The sequence below is a fragment of the Colias philodice genome, chromosome 3 (assembly GCF_061535455.1).
Source record: "Colias philodice isolate Cphi_HAF_F1 chromosome 3, ilColPhil1 Martin Lab GWU primary, whole genome shotgun sequence".
Classification (NCBI taxonomy): Eukaryota; Metazoa; Arthropoda; class Insecta; order Lepidoptera; family Pieridae; genus Colias; species Colias philodice.
The window spans coordinates 7,175,675-7,197,000 of record NC_143088.1 but is presented as its reverse complement, the minus strand read 5'-3'; the positions used below and the strand labels follow the sequence as shown (position 1 = coordinate 7,197,000).

The 21,326-nt window shown below is 34.6% G+C and overlaps 1 protein-coding gene across 2 annotated transcripts; it reads right to left on the bottom strand.

Moving 5' to 3' along the window:
- Nucleotides 1-56: 56 nt before the first annotated feature.
- Nucleotides 57-21,056, bottom strand: pbl (epithelial cell transforming 2 pebble). Of its 2 annotated transcripts, XM_089714431.1 has the most exons (20): nucleotides 20,767-21,056; nucleotides 16,887-17,094; nucleotides 12,238-12,373; nucleotides 11,946-12,158; nucleotides 11,561-11,704; nucleotides 9,152-10,711; nucleotides 8,766-8,897; nucleotides 8,344-8,626; nucleotides 8,100-8,215; nucleotides 7,891-8,018; nucleotides 7,512-7,682; nucleotides 7,315-7,430; nucleotides 6,858-7,018; nucleotides 6,451-6,591; nucleotides 6,071-6,200; nucleotides 5,787-5,941; nucleotides 5,454-5,564; nucleotides 3,879-3,974; nucleotides 2,901-3,050; nucleotides 57-2,451 (listed from the first exon to the last, which is right to left on the bottom strand). In XM_089714431.1, exons 1-20 carry the CDS (start codon nucleotides 20,837-20,839, stop codon nucleotides 2,335-2,337), a joined length of 4,341 nt encoding a protein of 1,446 aa, XP_089570557.1. In that variant the 5' UTR covers nucleotides 20,840-21,056; the 3' UTR covers nucleotides 57-2,334. The 2 variants fall into 2 exon arrangements, with proteins under 2 accessions (XP_089570557.1, XP_089570558.1); XM_089714432.1 differs by lacking the exon at nucleotides 9,152-10,711 and having other exon boundaries at nucleotides 20,767-21,055.
- Nucleotides 21,057-21,326: the final 270 nt, after the last annotated feature.

Genomic DNA, 21,326 nt, shown 5'->3' with positions numbered 1-21,326 from the left:
TGTTATTATTGTTGTAGTTAAAGATGAAAGGTATTGTAAATAAATTAAACACTTAATTCAAAATAAACCTTTATTTTTTTCAATCATTAAACATATTTATAAATATAGATCTTTGTACAATGCAGTTATATGCGTACATTTGCGACAGTAGACGCACGAGTTGCCTTTGAGCCTACACCAACTAATGATGTAAAAATATTCGAGGGCGCATTCGCAAGATTTTATTAAATAATAATATTGGACAGACACGCTATATACATTGAATGGTTGGCGTTATAGATGCCAACGTATTGTATCCGGTCTCTACGGTAAGCGTAATTATTTTCCGCCGTCTCCGTTAACAACAAACCAATGTTAGGAACGCTGTGCATTAATTTCAGACGGAAAAGGTAGTCCACCGAATACAATTACTACTCTAACCTACATGCCTATTACACGATTAAATTAAAATATCACAATATGTACAAATTATTCAACACTATATGGATAATATCAATATTTTGATTTGACACGAAACTCTTCCGAATGGCTAATCGATATTGCATTAATCAAAACATTGCACACAATTAGACAGTAATGAAAATTTTGCATAAAATATATTAACATGATTGTGGATATTGATTAAATATCTTTATTATCTAAAATTTTTGTCTCGCACCATATAGACATCAATTAAACATACTCAATAATTTTTTTGATTTAAAATCACTGGAAATCTACGTAATGCAATCTTATTACAAGTCCTTATAATGTTATAATACTATCAAAAAGATTCACTGAACCCGAAACAAATTCGAAACCTGCTTTATCGAAGGCACTCCTTACCCGACACGGCCTCGCCGAACTTTGCACCTAAATAAGTAACATAATTGCTAAGTGTCCCAAAAGTATCGACGTGGAATTAGTGTCAACCAAAGCTTTACGTTTTTAGGGATAATACGTTGTCACATACATCACCGGTCCAAGGACAAACCACGCAATTATTTGCATCTATAAGCTCTACGTAATTTTTTTAGGTAGATACAGATTCCCCGTCAATAAATTGAAAATTCAGGAACCATAACCCACTGGATTGTGAACATACAGAGTTGAGCATCCAGTACCCATATATGTATATGTGTTAAAATTTATTTCTCCTATAAAACTACCCCAAGGGCATGTCTACTTTAATCATAATAATTGTACATACGCGTGATATGTCATAAGAGTCGGAATAATACCCGATTTTAAATTACAGTCCTAAATTAAACTTCACACACACACAGATACATTGAAATTCGGCTCTACATTCACTAACATTTTGTGTTAATTAAAATATGTATAACGAAATCAGATAACCATTCAAAAATAATTATAAAAAAAATCGAAGTCTGTTCAAATGTGCGATCTAGAATTAATATTTTGTGCATTATAATACAATAAATCATTCAGTCTTAGAAACGAATTTTACAGGATCATTCCGACTCTTATCAAAGTCTAAACAACAATAGAGTTTGTCTAACAGACACATTGTAGATACTTTACAAACAAAAATAATTAACTGAACAAATTTAAAATGTAAATTAACGCACCGTTTTTTATATTGTTTTTATTTAAATAACAGTTATTTTAAATTTTCCATCAGTGTTTTGATATAATATTTTGTTCCAAACTTGATATGAACTAGGATACAACTTTTTCTTTTATTTTATTTAGCTTGATGCATTTTTCCTACAATAATTGCTTGTCTATTAAATCGACATGCGATTGTTGGCATTGAAATATTCGCGACGATGGGGTCGGGCGCTAAAGTGCGAGCGAAAATCACGTTTTCACCACTTTGTCCAATAATAATGTCTAGCACATTACGGATACGGAACAATTTCTCTCTAAGAATTCATCTGAATACATTGACATCGAATTATACACCCAATGAAGCAGACGCTAACATTGAAAGCAGCTACATTTGATGCATCATTAGAGCGATATGGCCGCTATAAATAGTATCCGCGTGGATTACGATCCGCCGCCCGCTCACTCAACCACTATAGGACGAGCGTGGAACAATATGACGTCACGAAAAGCTACGTACACTTAGTTTAGACTCTCCAGCCCCCTCCAGCGGCACTACACAGATTTACAGCGCTACAGCACGATATATGTAGCACAAAATTCTTTATACTTCCGACTATCGTCCCGCTGGTAAAACGCTCGGGAATCCGAACTCCGCAATGTAACCACGATATCCGTGCACAAATCTCGTATGTTCATAGTGTCCCGCTAGTACAGCGTGTACTGCTAGTGGTACTGCTAGCGGTACTGCTAGTGTTCCCGCGAGGGGCGGGTGCGCGCGCGTCAGAAGCGGCGCAGCGCGGCGGCGGCGCCGGCGGTCGCCTTGCGCGTGGGCTGCACCGACAGCGGCGCCACCAGCACCTCGCCGCCCTCACCGCCGCCGCCGCTGCCACCCATCTCCTACAACAGAATATAACATACATGTAGAACGAGGGCTCAATATCATTACTATGATTAAATCCTTTTCTAGATTTTTATACACAGTTAAATTTGTAAACAATGTATTATAACTTCTGTATAATATAGATTGTTTTAATATAGGATCACTGTTTGTTTATAAACGTGGACACATATTACTGAGAAATAAATTTATTGATTCTTATTTTTTTTTTGTTTTATTTTATTCATATCCTATTATAGTTGAGGGTAATACAAATCAGACCATTATATTGTGTAGGTATTCTAAAACAAATCTTTTAAGGTGTTCTTTGATTATAAATCTAATCTATACCTTTATCAACACAGAAGCCACTTGTTAAAAAAACAAACACGATCTAAGCGAAAGTACAACACACATTATACCTATTTAAAAATTAAAAACAATGATTTCATACATAAGACAAACTTACATTAATATTATTGCAACTCGCAAGCCTCATTTGCGCTAGTTGCTGCGACGCGGGCGTGAGGCTCGAAGTGGATCCGAACGGGGATATTATCGACGACATCGCGCGCTTCAGCTTTGACGGCGTCTTGTTGAACGACAACGCGCGCTCCACCTGATAATGATACACAATATTACTTAATGAAATAGTACGGTGTCGGTTAAGCGTTTGTTAGTTATAACACAATTTATAGCCCAAAACCATACGTCAATTTACTAATGATAACCATGATACTAATTACAAAAAAAAATCAATATTGTAATATAATGAATTTTATTAGTTACCAATAACCTGTAATGAAGTATCTACAATATATATTTTATATTTAATATCACTGTATTTCGATAAATATCACAAAACCCATTAACTTAGTAATTATTACCCAAATGTTTACACACATCTTACTAGCATACAAAATGATAATGCGATGTTAACATAATAAGAGTTATTAGTAGTTTTGTAAATGATCACAATATAGGTAGCTTCAAAACGAGGGGTATAGCACGCTCACAAACATGTTACAGATACATCCGAAATATTACAAAAGAAAGCATAAAGTACGTGAACGCAATATTTTCTATTTTTTAGTTAAAATTACGAAATTTGAACCGAGTTTAGTTCGGTCGCAAGGAAATGACATTTCGCATCTGAATGCAAACAGGTTTCGAGTGTGATAATGATATTTGCATCCGCATGGATCCCAGGTTTAAAATGAAAAATGATACCAACGCAACAACTACGATCGTACACAAAAATAGACTCAGGCAACACTCCGTCCCAAAGCGTGCCACCGCGTTCAACCGAGAGAGTGCATCCCAAGCGTTTAAATGAGTCGACACAACAGCTGAATTAGTAACAAGAGGGTGACCGAGTAGCGCAGAGCGAGTCGGGCGAAGCGCACGTATCGGATGCGATTAGTGAAGGTGTCGCGAGGCGTCAGACCTGTGGTAGTAAGTGAGCGCGCAATACCCAAGTGTCAAGGAGCGCGGCCGACGGCGCCGCGCGCAGCCAGCCGCCCAGCCCCGCCAGCGCCTCCAGCTACAACACAACGCGCAACTCACACCACCCACTCCACTCGACAACACACTCCAATACTTCCAACTTATCAAATATACTTTTCCTTAGCTCCGCTCAATGCTTTCCAGCGTTCATGTTACACGCTGGTATGAAATACTACTATAGGATAGCGAGACATACAAGTTACGAATATAATCAGAATCTCGATCGCAAAAAGAGAGTCATTCATAATTATTTTTATTTATTTAATTTAGCACCAAAAATTCGGATATCGCAGATTATAATATTAACATACTGTGACTATTTGTTATTGTTAAATTCTAAATCTCTAATTAGGACTTTTTTAACTATTCAATCATCATGGCCATCGTCTTTTATGTACAATATTATTATTATTATAATACTTAGGCGATTCACACACGGCACCGCGCACCGCGGCGGTAGGCAGTGAATCCCTACGAGGAACGGACCGTTCGACCGCGCGGTCGGGCGGTGTATGTGTGTTTGGTATCAACGGATTTAATAGAAGCCAATGCAACTTGAGAACCGCTTCACCGCCAACCGCGGCGGCACGCGGCACCGTGTGTTAATCGCCTTATGATTTAACTGGGTAAAATTGAATTGAAAGTCCAAGGAAAAGGATAAAGAAAACTTGAGAAAATACTGGAGATATAAATTAACAGACAAGAAAACAATAATAAACTAGGCCATGATAATAGTTTATTACTATTTACTTCCTATAACGTTTTATTGTTAAGGATAACGATAGCAATCAAGGAATATGTACAATATTGATAAGATAGTAAGAATAAATTACAAACATACAATTATATAGAGTAGCTACTTTGTGCAAGACTTGTGTATAGTTTATCTTACATATTTACTTTGTTAACTGTTCTCTATTAATTTCCCACTTCTCCCATATACAAAAATGTGGCGTGTCAATTAAAGATCAAAAAAGAGTATTTTTATGTTCCCATTGATATATGTAATACATAAGCCCTCCTCCTTATTTAATGTAATATATATGAATTTATGACGCACCTTTGAGAATACAAGTGAAAACACCATTTAGTGGATAGTGGATACTATTTATACATATACATGCTTTAGTTACGATACTAAAAAATAGCCAGCTTTTGGACATCACTTACCTACCGTTACTAAGTTACTTGTCTAGACACAAAAGCTGAGCTAACACGTCTATAAACTATTCATGCTCGCAATGGAGTGCGACGGTCATACTTAAAAAAATAAAGCTTTTAAAATATTTTTGAATTTCGAAAATTACCCTGAACTTTTTGAAGTGAAACTTCTTTAGGCGCGTTGAGAGTAATATTTCAAGGTCGCGTCATGGCAATACCGTCACATCACGGTGTAAGGCGACGATTTTGGTATCTTTGAATCTTGTCAAAGAAGTTTCACTTCTGACACACGTGCTCGGCACACACGCTCTTTTTATGTTAAAATATGTACAAAATGGTGATGTTAAAACAATACCTTTATTCTAGTGCGAGCTGCGAACTTGGAGACTTTGGAGAGAGTACTTAGTGCAAGGTCGCTAGTATCGATGTCTAGCTGGTGAGACTCGAGGCACGCTAGAAACTTGTCCTACACACATTGAATACAACTAGTTATTTACACTATTGTAATAAACAATCAAAAACAGCATACCTATATCTAATATTTGTTTTACACTTTCTATAAAACTTATTTATAAGTAAGTAATAAAAAATAACTTAATCATCTATATAAATAAAAAAAATATTTATAAATCTAATCATTATATTTTTTTAGTACTATAGCTAAGTCATTAAAAAAATGTATACTTACAGCATCAGCTTTACAGACAGTATTAGCCATTTGCCGGCAAAGCTGTCGAAGAAAGTGTCCTTTATCCACAGCCTCGTCTGTTATCATGAACGAGTATAGCTTCTCCTTTAGTTCTTGATTGCTTCGACACATCAACGCAAATACGTTGTGACAATCTAGCGAAAAACAATGAATATTTAAAACATTGTCACACTCGTCTTTTTCACTATGATTGGAAATATATTTTGCGATGCATCCTTTAAGCAAGGCTTCCGATACAAAAAAAAAACTAATATTTATATTACCTTCAGCCTCCCTTATATCGACGACCCGCTTTACGGTGCTAAGTGGCATGAGCGATATGTGACGGTACGGTTTGCTGGAACCTATCCTCATTGTGCCCGTGCCGTTTGTTGGACTTTTACTGTTGAAAGCCTATTATATAAAAAGAGACATTTTATAATTCAGTACAAACAGTCAAGAAGACTTTGTAAACTTACAGGTTGAATATGTTAAAGGAATAACATACAATAATATGGTTTTTAATGGTGTGCTAAAAAAAGCATGCACGAAGTAAAAAATAGTAAATTAATAAACAATTAAAAACATATTTTATGGTCTCAATATTTAAACATGTGGAAATCTCTAAAATCTAAAATAAAATAATTAGATTTTTATTTAATACCTTAGATCTTTTCTTGCAAACTTCCATGGTGTCCGTAAAAAGGAACAGTACAAGGTGGTCCCCTCTGCCCGAGAGTTCTTTGGATAATTCGACGACTTCGCATCGAGACACGAAGGATCGATGTGACGATACTAGATGAGCCTGAAAATGGTTACAATCCATACAAATACTGCCAACCTTTCACTGAAAAGCAATATTATTACTTTACCGTGTAATTAAGAGATATATTTCCACATTTCCCAATACATAACAAACCTTTGGGCATTTACTAATTTCGACATAAGTTTGGTTTAAGTATACATTTTTTTTTTAATTTTAATACGCAAAACATGTTTATCCTCGATAACAAAAATTAGAGGCAGCATTGCGTTTGAGAATTTTATTAAAAAAAAAAAGCTGTTAAGTACCGGACACTGATCGATGTCGTTATAAATGTCGAACATCTGCAGCTGGCCCTCAGTCTTGCGCTTGTCCTCGTTGATGTGCGACATGACCTCGCGCAGGCCGGCCAGCGCCGACACCAGCGCGCCGTGGTCCGGGTTGCTCTTGTGCGTGTGCTTTAATATGTCTGCAGAGAAAGTTTTAAATTCAACAAGATTTGGGAACAAGATTGCTTTTTGATTTATTGTAGCTGGATCTAGGATGAATTTCGAGACCATCAATTCAGATGATAAAAATTACTAAATACGAAGCAAGGACCAAAAATTTACCTTAATACAATCCAAATGAAAAATACATTTCTATATGAAATACGAAAAATACCTTATAATATTGCATTGATCAAGTATTTGTCAGTGGTATAAATAATGATTTCATTAATTGCAAGTAAATAACGCGTAACGTCTTCTTCGCTTCGTCACTTACCATCCAGCAGTAAGCTAATACTAGGTAGTCGCTGAACAGGTCGAATTAAAAGTTCCTGTAAGCTTTGCCGTCCACATTCTGGCTTTGTTTGGCAAATTTTCAGGAATGCATGAAATCTGAAATAATAATATTGTTTTAATTTTTCATTTTTATAAATACATTTTATTAAATAGCATTCAGTTTTGTATAAAATTTACCTAGGATTCTCACGGTCACATTGTTGAAGCATTTCCTTGGTGTTTTCAAAAAAGTTAACAAATGGCGGGTAGGCTTTCACCATGTCAGGAGTGTACTTGAGCACTAGTCTACCGATGCTCACTTCCTCACTCCAGTGGGATTGCGACCAACGAAGCTCTTCCAACATACGTCTAAAAAAAGTGTAAACGCTTAATATTTTTTACCTATCTTGCCTACTTGAACCCCTATTTTACATTAATATATTTTATATTCAAAAATATAATATTGCTATATTGAATTGACAGAGTTTAATTACAAAATATTTGAAATAAAAAACATTTGTTAAAATTATATAATAATAACAGAATAATCAATTGAAATAAAAAAATAAATACTCACTGATGTAATTCATAAATAGGCGGTAGGTTTCCAAATATAATTTTTAGCTCAGTATTATTTAGAAGAGCTTGGTTCTTGCCATTGTTTGTGTCTTCTTCAGCCATCTCTTCAAGAGGTTGCTTGAACATCTGGTAGGAAATATTATAATGTTAATAAGTACTATATTATTAAATAAAAATTACTTGTTGTCTTAAAAACATCATACTCACTGTGACTATCGTTTGAAGTATTCCAACATAATTGGATTCAGTCTGTAACAGTTCCATAAATACTTGCTGGCGTGGCGACATCAACTTTCGAACTACATTGTCTGGTACTTCTGATTCTACAAATGCACAAACATATTCACCACTATAATTCCTATTACATGATATAATATATAAATTACGTTTGTTATAATAAGATTACAGTTGTTAAAAGAAAATGTTCAAAAGACAAGTGCAAGGGCGGTACCTTCGAGCAGCTGCTTGCCGTCGGGCGAGGGCGTGCAGTCGAGCAGGTTGCCCGAGAGGCTGAGCAGCACCGCGTCGCCGACGGAGGAGCGCCGCTTGTGCAGCGCCGCGTCGCCGCCGCGCAGCTTGCGCTTGCGCATGCGCTGCAGCTGCGCCGGCGTGCCGCCCGCCGCGCCGCGCTCGCCCGCGCCGCCCGCCGCGCCCTCCTCCCCCGCGCCGCCCGCGCCCGCGCCCGCACCGCCCGCCCCGCCCACCGACGACCGCCGCGACACCTCCTCCAGGTACTGTAACCCATATACATGTTGTACATTTTAGTCATCATACAATCGATAGTAAAAAATTTATCCTCTTCGCTTCAAAGTTACAATTTTATAGTTGTTCTTTCACAAAAGTTAAAAGAAATAAAATAAAATGTAAACTTACGTCTTTAAACAGGTAATCTCTCTCGTCTTGAGCTTCTTCATTTTGAACTGACGCCCAGAACCATTCGGCTTTCACTACGTGAATGCGCAGGGAACAATCGGGCACCACGACTGTGTTGTGTTCGTCCACGACCTGCAATTATTTAGGATAAAAATCTCTAACACATAAAAAACGGTGACAACTTTCCATGTATTTCTAACAATGAGGCATTTTTTGTAAAGCATCTACATAGATAATATAATAGACATGCATGTCGATACTGTTATCGGATGGCGTAGCGGACTGTATTTCTTTGATATAATGGCATGACAGTTCGCTATTTTCTAACGAATAGCAAGCTGATCTAATATTTAGTAGGTATTACTGAATTAAATGAGGGTTAGTACCGGCAACAAGAGTCCATGGCATTGCGAAATGGCGCGGGCGTCGCGGATGGGAGGCGTCGAGGCGGGCGACGGCACGGCGCGGGCCCGCAGGGCATCGGAGACGGACTGGCACGGGGACGGGGGAGGGGGGAAGCACTCTGTACTCACTGGGAGGTGGCTGGCACTCTTCGCCCTTAATTCTGCACTACCGCAGATAGAATGACGGTGGGTTCTCAACCACACTCTTTGTGGTGTCTTAAATATCGCGGATTCGTCCAATTCGTCGAAATTTCGAGTTACAATAGTTGGGGTTCTCATGTCGGTGCTGTCGACCGTATCGACTTGTACGGGAGATATGTCTAAATGCATATCATCTAAATCCCTCTTTGGCGTAGAAACGTTCTTTAAATCTGAGGGTAAGTGAGATGGATCGACTTCAACTGTGTTACGCTCGGCACGCTTTTCATATTTCTTTTTTCGTTCACTTCTAAAAGAAGCCGTAAATGACTTGACACTTCTTCTTAGTTTAGATTTGACCGTTTTAGAACTACGGATCGATGCGAACGAAATATCAAAAAATCCAGATTGCTTACTGAGATTCATTGAACAAATTGATGTATCATCGTCTTCCCTGATTGGGGAAGAAGTTGTAGCGACAAATTCTCCAGCTGGATCAGTCGGTTTTACGCTTTCTGGACTCACAGGTTCGACTGTAATATCTCCAGGTACCTTTGTTACGGAATCTTTTTTTGTGCGTTTAAATATAGTTGGTCTATTTTTGAATTTGAAAGAATCTTTAATTTTTAGTCGTTTGATAGATTTCCAAGTGGATTCTTCCGTTTTATCTGGCGATAAATTAGTTGCATCTACCGGGCTCACTTGAAAATTAGAATCCGTTGAATTCCGACTTCTTTTCTTTCCCGAAGAAATTGTTGTTGTGGACTCTTGTAATGCTTTACATTCGACCGATGTTGGTATTAAAAAACCAGTTTCATCTTTATAATCTAAATCGCATAAACTTTTGGTAAGAGAAGAATTTAGAGATCCAGTCTCTGTTAAGCAATCTACGATATTAAATATATTCATAGATTTATTTTTAAAAACTTCCCTTTTATCTTTCATATGACCTCTTGTACCATGCAAACAGGATATGTGTTTATTTTCTTTGTCACTAGTTTTATATTTTCGTAATTCTATTTGTTCATTTCTTTGATTTCTATCGTTAAAGCTTAAACGTAAATCGTCTATAAACGTGTTATCTATATTATTAATACTGCTGTTACCATCGTAACTTTTATTCTCACAATTATTTCCTTTACTATTTCTAATTCTGTCTCGTGCAATTTGTAAACGTTTTTCCCTCTCATCTTTGAGAACATCTTCATTCGTGTCATTACTTTGTTTATTAGGACTAGACCGGCAACCCGATAGTCTTGCCGACAATCTACGGTACAGAGAGCTTTTTGGAGTGGTTTGAGGTCTATTGGGAGTAGAACGGATAGCTTTTGTTGAAGTGTTAGGGGTATTTGAATGGGGTGAAAGGACAAGCGAACGACCGAAAGTCTCCCCATTGGCCATAACCTGAAACATGTGTGAAACACACCACGCAATGATGTAATGAAGCCATTCCATCTTAATCATGCAGAACTATTGAGACATAAAAAGCGACTAACGAATTAAGTAACTGATTCAGAAAAAGATTGAAAAATGAGTTTTAATAAAATAGTTTCATATTTTGAGTTATAAAGTGGATAGGAAGCATTAAAATATACACATTAAGAGTTGAACTTGAGGTGTGAATTGATGAATGTAAATAAACTGCGCTAATGTTATGACTGTGCTACACCAAATATCTCTAAGTGAACATAAAAGCCAGTTACAACTGAAAATGAAGCGAATATTTAAATACACGCATTTGGTTTTGCTAAAGCAGTGAAAATAGACAATGGGTCGACTTTAAGCCGTGTGGACAGGAGTGATGTCAGTGCTTGGGCAAAACCTACTTTAACTACTCCTTTTACTCTAAAGCTGTACTACTATTGGAAATAAAAACAAAGGAACTATGTCATGGTATTTGTAGGAAAAATGCAATCTGAGCATGAAAAATGAAATTTCAGGTATACTTTATATGCCAAGAAATTTTCTATACACTAATATTACCAACGAAACCTAGTAAGTGCACCAAAAAAATAAGGAAAGCTAGCACCACTACTATAATATTGTATCTACCAAGAATCGTGATCTTTAAATACTACTTAGATAGGGGTACTATGTGCATGCTTATTTTGCGAAGAGTAAATTTTACATGATACTGACGTATTTTTTGTATCTCAAATCTGTTTTTTTTTTATACACATTCTTACTTACAAAAAAAAAGTATTGAACCTTTATTTAAATTATGATTTATAAATAATATGTAAGTTTACTTACAACGTGAGTGCAATCAGGATCATCGAGAGGACAAGAAGAACCGCCATTGCTGGCGAGAACTTCGGCCATGTGCTGCGTCTCATCTTCAGGAAACCCCACGAAGCACACGCGAGCACCCGCGAAAACTTTCAATTTGTGCTCTTTCTGGAAATTTCAATCAAATTATTTTGACAGTAATCAAAAGAGATTTAATACTAAATTTACATTTTTACATTGTTCCAAATACGAAAACAGTTCCAAAAGAAATATATTAATTAATAGGAATATTACGTAGGTATCCAGGCAGTTTTTGTAGAACTTTGCATTTTAATTTTAGGAAGACATAACTGGTACCTTACCTACTATTTCAATGTAAATAATGTTGGCATAATGTATTTAAACTTACAATCATACTATCATCTGTGGCAAAGCACGCGGGGTCATCGCGTCGCTCCCAACAGGCGTCAACCCACGAGCGCGCCAGCACTGGAAGCCCGAAGCCCGACGCGTATCGATACTTGTCACCTGTCGCCGCAGCCGCAATCAGGTGCGTCACCTTACTCGACATGTCCTTGCGAATAGAGCCCCCCATATAGTGTATAAGTGTGATCAGGTACGTCTGTCGAAAAAAAAACAAACATTGTAAATCCGCTAGGCGATAAATTAAATAATACAACAATAAATTTTAAAATCCTTACGAGTTCATCCTTTTTGCGAAAACCCGAGAAACATATGACGGCTCCGCGCATGGCCAATGAATATAGAGGACGTGCGTTGGCCGGCGGAGGTTCCTCACGCTCCGCGAGCTGAAGCACCGCTGTTGGACCCAGCACCCTGCATCATAATATATTTTTCATATTATTTAATAATAAACAAAAAATATATATTATGAAGATGACACGATTGTACACTATCTACATTCAAGTCTAAGTTATAAATAATAACAGTATACACTAATAATATTCTTCAAAATTTTCATTATAAGACATATAAGTATGCTCAAATAAATATCAAGTATGAAAAAATAGTAAAATTAATTTCTAAAAATACAGTGTAAACTCTATATAACGTCACTTAAGGGACCGTGCATTTTTCGACGTTATAGAGAGTGGTCGTTAAATGGAGAGAAAGGGAAAATTGCATGATTGGTCCCGAGACAGGAATATTATTTTGACATTGCCTATGAAACCATGTTATCATCGCTTGATCAAGGTCTTCATATTGAGGTTTCTTCAATTTTTGGCAGATCGTCCATCTTCTTCGGCATGCAGAATTTTTTCTTTACTTTTCTACGACTGCATTTCTGAGAATCTTGGGTATGTCAGTAAAAAAGAATGTAAACAACTACATTTTCATTGATTTCGGCAACTTAGTCAGTACTTCCTAGTCCTAGTTCCTAGTTGTAATGTCTTATTATGGTCGTTAATTAGAGTGAGCGTGATGCTATATGGAGTGTATTATTGTATAGACAACAATATAAACCAACCAAAGTCGAGAAATCTTGACGTTATACGGAGTTTGACGTTAAATGGAGTGTCGTTATATAGAGTTTACACTGTAATTAAAGATTCATTCATAAAATCATTGATATTCATTCACTCGAATACGTATGTGACATTCTCATACTGTTTCCGTCGGGCTGAATGAACCGGAAGGACGCCACGTTAAATAACAGAATTAAAAATAGTCATCCCATTTAACCATAATATTTACATAAATCTCGCCCAAATCTACAAGACAGTTATAGTCTAAAAATATCTGGCAATAATACAAATAATGCATTGGTTTCCGTATACATCAGTTTTATTTTATTTTATTTTTTATTTTATTTATTTAGACATACCAACAGAGTACACATAAAAATTATAACAATTAGATCTAAACAACTAACGAATATTAATGTGATGTATACACCAATTACAGGTATGCACAAGAAAACTTATACATATAATTACGTTACTGTTATTTTAAGTGCTTAAATAAATTTAATTACAAAAATAAAAATAAATAAATAAATAAATACAGTTTTAAACATGTTTATTAAATTACAGTTGTGCAAATTGCGAACAAATAACCAATCGTATTTGTTTTGCTTAAAAAAGTATTATCAAGACTAATATAATATATCCATCACCTGACATGAGAAAGATATCACCAGACGTTTATTTTGTGAGCATTATACCTAGTTATGCATATCACGCGAAATTTTTATGGATCCGATAACGCGGTTGCTTGGATATCACTAATCAACTTTACTAAATACCGTTTAGGTATACGATACGTCGATACAAATGTTCCCAACTTCTTATATTACACATTTGAAGGTGAAAGTTAAACTAATTTATTACAATATTTCATATACAACTAGCGGCTGGTCCCGGTTCCGCCCGGATACATAATTAAAATTTTAAACAGTTACCGTTTTTCAGGTTATAAGTGGTGTTATTAAAATTACATACTTTCTTTTACAAAAATAGATATAAGTAGATTGATAGATAATTAAAATAATATAATATCTGATTCGGGCAGAGTAGCTAATGTAACATAGATTTTAATTTTATAAAAAGAAACTGTTATCTGATGTTGTGTGACAATGAGTTAATTTAATTTATCATGTTAGTACTGTCTTGGATTTACTTATGATCTATTATTGTAATTAAATTCTCTGCTGTACAAAATTTATGTACCTACATAAAATATTTTATTAATTCTAGTTAACAACAACCAACATTAATTATTCAGTAAAACATATTAGTATCAATGCAAAATTATAATTGTAGTTTTTACAATTTTTATGTTTATTAACTTTAATTTATTTCTTCTTGTACACACCCGCGGTGACCATAAATAATGAAAACGGAAGAAGCTTTTTTCCATTTGTTCCAACTTCCAATACCGGCTACTTAGATCATGTTTTAATTTAAATTTTTAACACTCATAGTCATAGTCGCAACAGGGGACGGAAGCTAACAATTTTTAAGAAATAAAAAAATATCTCGTGACGCAGCCGCGGCGCGGGCGCCGACGAAGTTTCAGTGACGTAGCACCAATATTTACAGTGGGTAGGAAGAAACGTACTCAACGATCACATATTCACATCAGACATGAGCCGATTTAAATAGTTCTGACGAAGAATATATGATTCTGCGGAATGTGAGTAGTCATACATGTATACTATCTGCTTATATTAAAGTAGGTTAGATCGGAGCACAGAAATATTGAATAATACTAAACTTGTGTCTGCAATAATTTTGAATGCCCACAAATAAATATAATTGCGTTTCGTAAATTCATAATAACCCATTTTAATAAATATATATATCGAAATAGTTAAATAATAATGCAAAAAATCTTAAATCACACCATACAATATCAGTAAATTTAAGACAAGAAAATATGACCAACATTTCACATGTTCGAGACTCTTGAATTTTCACGTCAGTCAAAAGCTCTTGAGGTGTTTCATCCTCTTCGGGGGTGGGAGGTAATCGTGTAGGGCCCATCCTTACAATATACTGTCAGCACTAGTCCGCAAGTACACATAAACACTTTTACAACACACTAAACAATCACTGAAAGTATTTAACATCGTATCAGTCGTCACCTCCATCATTCATAAAACGGGCACACGTTATCCAGCATACTCCACTACGCTATATATCCAAATATATTTTAACATGAATGTATATTCCGTAACTATCCTTACGCGATTCACTTTAATTCGAACAAAGCCCGAACAGCACGCACGTTATGCGTTTCAGGATAGATTGAAAAACAGCCGCGAGGAATGTTGGCCGAAAATAGCGAGGAGCGTCGTGCGGTAGCAAGGGCGACCCTCGTGCTACGCAGAGAGTCGTGCTCGCGTCGTCACCCCGCGGGCAGCGCTTTATTTACAACGTTCAGTAAATACACAAAGATCACCAACTTTTATGTGAAAAATATGCGTAAATCGAAGACAACAAAGCCGTCTTATTGCAGGCACATAAAAGTAAAACGGTCCAGTGATCAAAATAGTAATTGTATTTAATTGACAATATTTGAGGCTAATCGGCTTAATTGACTAAATATTGCGTGTAAGTGAGCATTTAAAATACACCTTGACCAAGAATACATTATTGTTATTGAAATCGAACATGCTTATTACTCTCTCTGTTTTGGTATTTCAATTTTCTATTAAAATAGTTTATTGAGATGATAATAAAGTATGTTATCTATTATTGTATTCTAAATTCATATACATAGCAATATTCTCAAATGGCAGACAATTTATGATCTTTAAATTAGCTATGTGAAATAAACTCAAGAGTTTGAATTATATAATGTTATCGGTCGATAAATGGTAGACTGTATATCTACTGTAATGTAACTAAATGCATGATGAAAAATATCTTTTGATTAGTTAGGTACCCACTATTTTTATGTTTCACAGGTTGTTAAAACAATCATGATGTGTTTATTCAATGTAATATGAATTCCATGAACTTATCATTATTATTTTTATGGAATATGATAAAGAAAATATTCGAGAAAACATAACGGTACAAGCTGGTGATTACTATACGTTTTATAAACAAAGTTAGGTGAATCATCCGTAAACCCAGAAGAGTGATAAGTAGAACCTAAAATTAATTTTCTCAAAGCAAACATGAGTCGAGGTGTAAGGTGGCTCCAGGATTGGTGCGGCGACCGTTTAAAACAATAAACATTTAATCTCATCAATTGGTATTCATGTTGAAACAATGAAATGTTCTTCAAACAAGACGTGATCTACCAGTCGATATTTTTAGTAGGCTGAATATTTGACTTGAATTAACATTTAATTTGGTAGCAATTTGTTTTAATTGAAAAAGAACTGAAAGACATATCTAGAAATTCTAACGTTATTATGGACGATTAATAATTTTGCAATCACAAGCTAACGCGTGGTGCGGTGTGCCAATGTTTTCAATTACAAATAACGATCAGTTTTAGCACAGCAGTCAAAGCGTTAATAGCTCCATATAAAAACCATAAATCATGATCTAAGGCTGATTAATATTTTTCTAAAATTACATAATAGTGAAGTCTTTATCTTACCCTTACCCTACTAAGGGACATGGGTCCCCTAGTAGGGTAAGGGGCAGATGCATTATACATCTGTTTCACTAATCGATTTTCGATTAATGACGCTTTTTTCGAACCAGACCAATAATATTTGAATTAATTCGTTACAATCAAACAAATAAAAAATCAAACCATTCCTCTCTATAACAGTAATTTCGAGTGCTTGGACAAACACAAGCGGAGGAAGAGGAAGGAGTCTTGATGAAAATTTTATAATTTATTGTGATTTATTATGCAAACTGACCTGTATTTTGCCTTGTGTGCAGCATCGAATAGGTCCCCATCAAATGGTGTGGTTACAAGATAGGCTGGGGGTGTGGGCGGAGGCTGGGATATGGGCAGTCCTTCGGGCCCGGGAACCGCTAAAACGGTACCAAGTCGTTCGCAAGCTGCACGCACTCGCTCACACTCCAGACATAGCTCGCTCACGTACACCACTGCCGTAGATGAACCTGCCAGACAAAAGGCATGGACTTCCGTTATTTTATTGGCCTGTATGACCGTCGAAAAATAATTAATGAATAAATTTCAGTTTGGTTCCGTTATTGAAAATATGTATTTAATACTATTTTCAATATTGCAATTTTGTCTCAGTTTTGATAAACCAGTTTTCTTCACGTAGTGATCAAATAAGTAAGCATAGAATAGGAACCGATAGCTTTCAACACTCAGAAGCTATAGGCTCATACGTGCTTACGCATGCCAAAAATTCATAACGACAAATAAGTAATTTTAGAGATATAACATTTTACAAGGATGTACCATTGACGTATGTGAACGACTCCACGGTAGGATATGTTCACAGTATTTAAATCCCAAAGAAGGATGTTTTGTATATCACATAAGGAAGTCGTAAGCTATAAACAAGATTTATCTTATCACGACAAACCGCTCGAAAAGAAACAGACGCTGACGTTTACCATTTTCTTTGATCCTGTAATAATGCTTTGTAATTTGAATTCGAAATTTGTATAAGATCTTTTGATATTGCTCTATGCATTATATTGCGTCCTTTTCAAATGGTTATTCTATTTACTTTGTAGGAAATACGAGGATACCTAGGAATTACGAGTGTACATTTTTTCATGGAATACCGTTCGTTAGTGACGACCTTATGGGACGTTATAACGTTAATGGTTCAGGGGCGCTGAGTCATCTCTGCGACACACAGGGAACACCCGGCACTCTTGGCACACAACACTCAATGAAAATTGAACAACCAAATGACACGAAAATTTCAAAGGATGGTTTCAGGTATTCATAAGTGAGTAAGTAAATGATCATTACAAAAAATAATCATGAGTTTCATATTACATCTTGTAGATGTAAGTGTTAACTTCCCATATTAACTTCTTTTAAGGTATTAATTATGTTGAAATTTTTGTATCTATATTCTATACACTATACTTAAATATATCTGAATTTTATGGCTAGAGATTAATATTTATTTTTTTGTAATTCATGCTATGAAGGCATTATTAACTACCTAACATAACTAAGAGTTTAATTATTGTAAAAAATTTTTGGGCAGAAATTGACAAAAAATTTACAATGACAATTTGAAACTATTCAAAGGGTCCTGAAAGTAAAGTCAACTTATTTTTCAGATTGCAAATCTGCTATTTGATTGAATGACTAGAGGAGAATTCAACGTCTTGACTGAACGTAATTTAGCATAGTCGTTGCTTTGGATAAGGGGGTAGGTTAGGTTAGGTTCGTGTTTTTTTTTTCTACACAGAATTAGAAACTCCGCGAATCGGGGCTTCTTGTGGATGTTTCGAAAAAGCAGATTCTATCGTCATTCAATGAACGCGCTAGACATTCAACAATATGCCGATAGATACATCCGCTGCATTCAAAGGGCTATGTTACAATCCGTTAACTGGTTGGATGTTGAATGACTCTTATTAAAACAATATTTGGCCTAGTCATTCAATTAAATGTCGTCATCCAATGAACGCGCTCGTCATTCAATCAAATAGCAGATTCAACTAGATGACGACGACATATACATTATATATTTCATTTAAAGTATGAACCAAGAAATTTAATTCATAATAACTGGTTTTCTTACAAAATCTATAACTAAAATTCTAACCCAAATTGTATATTTTCAATGCTCAAATTGTTCAGTTAAATATGCCCAAACCATTGTGCTAGTATAGCGTACCACAGAAAGGAATATGTTGTGATAGAAAATTCTATATCATTAATTGTAATTTTTTTGGTAATATGCATACAAGTTTACATTATTAAACATGGAATTTAAATATATATATTTATAATAAATATAAGTATCTCTAGTTGATTTATTATAAAAACTAAATAATGATATACTTGTCATAGAGATATTTTGCAAATTAGGATTCAATTCAAAATAATTGTAATAAAACCCACAGTTGTTATTTATACTTGATCTCTTTTGATAAAGCTGTAATTTTAATAACAGCTAGTTTTATATTAATATCACACACAAAATAATTAATAACCAAAAGCACTATAAACTACATTTTAAGACACAATAAAAAACAAAGCTTAGTACATATTTTGACAAAACTTGTAATGTTCTCTTTAAAATTATTGAATTATCTGCTTTTAGATAAGACTTTTTTTTTCAATTTTCACCACCATCTTTTATTTTAAAAGGGAAAAGGCAATGCGTACAAAATGTTTTAATGAAATAACAACCTTTTTTTTAGTATTTATAACAAACATTAATATTTTTATTTGCAAAATTTACATTTATATCTGCTAAATATGTTTTAAATAAATTGATCAAATATAATATTTATGTTATATCACAAGAATCACACCTCAATTTATGCATGCAAGTGCACTCACATCCTCCACCGAGGTATGACCGTAGTGTTTCTACCAACGCTAGCATGGTTGGCATGACAATTGTGAACCACACATTACTCCATCTGCAAATGCTGTGCCTATTGACATTAATAAGCATAAAATATACAGAGAAATGAACAAATTTATCATTTACTGATTGATAGACCGAAAAATAATGATTTAAATAAAATTAAGCTAAATTTTCTGGAATGATTCTTTAATTTATTAGACTTAAATATGAAGTTGGTAAATTACAGAAGTCATGTTTGATGTGCAGATTTTAACATCAAGAAATACCATACATAATTTTGTTGTTAATTTTATTTTATTTTAACAATCTCTATCTAAAGGTTTATAATTTTTTTTTTCTTTATGTTTATTATTAGTATTGATTTGTTGCTTTTCATTGAAAATATTCTATAAATATTTTTAAAGCAAATGTTAACTGTATTTTTGTTATAAAAGGAATGGCAGTGGTATTTCAAGGTTCAAATGTTTATCAATTGACACCATTTATCCAAGTTCAAGAGTTAATATTATCAGTAAACACTTAATAACTTACATATCAATGTTATTTTCACAATTCTACACAACATTTCTAATGTTTATATTATGTTAACTTACATAAGTGTAAAATGCACAACATTTTCAAATATAATGACTTCATTATTTTTAAACCTTGTCTGGAAGGTCATATTACAACATACATGAGACATTTTATTGGCTATTAGCAGAAGTTAAAGTGAAGTCCAAATAATGTTAAAACAATTTAACAACTACAAATCAGAGTAACAATCAATTTTGTTGATTTTAATTTATTGGAAGTGTATGTGGTGACGTTTAATAAATAAATAAAATATAAATATCTGATCTCCAATCATTACATATATTTTTTCAAGTTCAATTTTCATGTTATGTTTACCTATAACATTCATAAACCATTAAACAAATTAATAGTATGTGAACACAACACAATAAATACAATACAGTAGTTACACTGATAAAGATTTTTTTATATAAATTATAAAGAATTTATGAATTTACTTATAAAAATACACAATATGTAAAAAGTTCACTGACAAAATGTACACATTATTTTTTAAGATTTGTTTTTTGACATCATCTATGACAGTCAAAATCAACGCCAAACTCAAAAATACGTTAGGACATTTTCATCAATTAACCTTAATATCTATTAACATTTTGCTATAAATTCTACTAATAATTGCACAGGGGAAAACTAAGATGAAAAACATGAAGATGTGTATTAGAAAATTACCTACCATCATTTTCTTGACTTTTGTCAGTTACAGTGGTGCTTCCTGTTTGTGACATACCCCTAGACAATTCGTCCATCTTGCGTTGCACTAATTCAATAAATCAGTCATGAAACACGAAATGTATAGGATTACACATAATTCTTCACACATAACTAAACACAACACTTAACGAAAATTTGAGTGTTTTTCGCATATAAACAATGCAATCCACTCTAAATAGGTACATTCCCAAACTTCAAAATGACCGTAAACGAAGTGAGCGCTCGCCAGCGCGGGTGACAGATTTAAAATCAGGGCTACCAACATTAACAAAATGAATGTAGAAAATGAATTATAGAGTCGCTTGTACACTTGTATGTTTTTTGGTTTTATTCGCAGGTTTTATTATAAATATATTTTTTTCTTTGTGAGGTGCTGATTGGTGGTGATTGGTATTATTGATCAAATTAATTTAGACCGGACTCTCAGTGGAGTTTCGTTTGCAAAAATCGCGGACCTAAATCTGACTTCTGATATATATTGTATAGATCCCAGACATCCTATAGACAGATGTTGCCAACCAG

Excerpts from the sequence above, each read along its gene's own strand:
- pbl (XM_089714431.1), bottom strand. The coding sequence starts at position 20,839 with ATGGACGAATTGTCTAGGGGTATGTCACAAACAGGAAGCACCACTGTA. Across the intron at positions 17,095-20,766 it reads CAAAAGTCAAGAAAATGATG|GTTCATCTACGGCAGTGGTG; the intron begins GTAGGTAATTTT and ends TTTGTCTGGCAG. Across the intron at positions 6,592-6,857 it reads ACGACATCGATCAGTGTCCG|GCTCATCTAGTATCGTCACA; the intron begins GTACTTAACAGC and ends AACCATTTTCAG.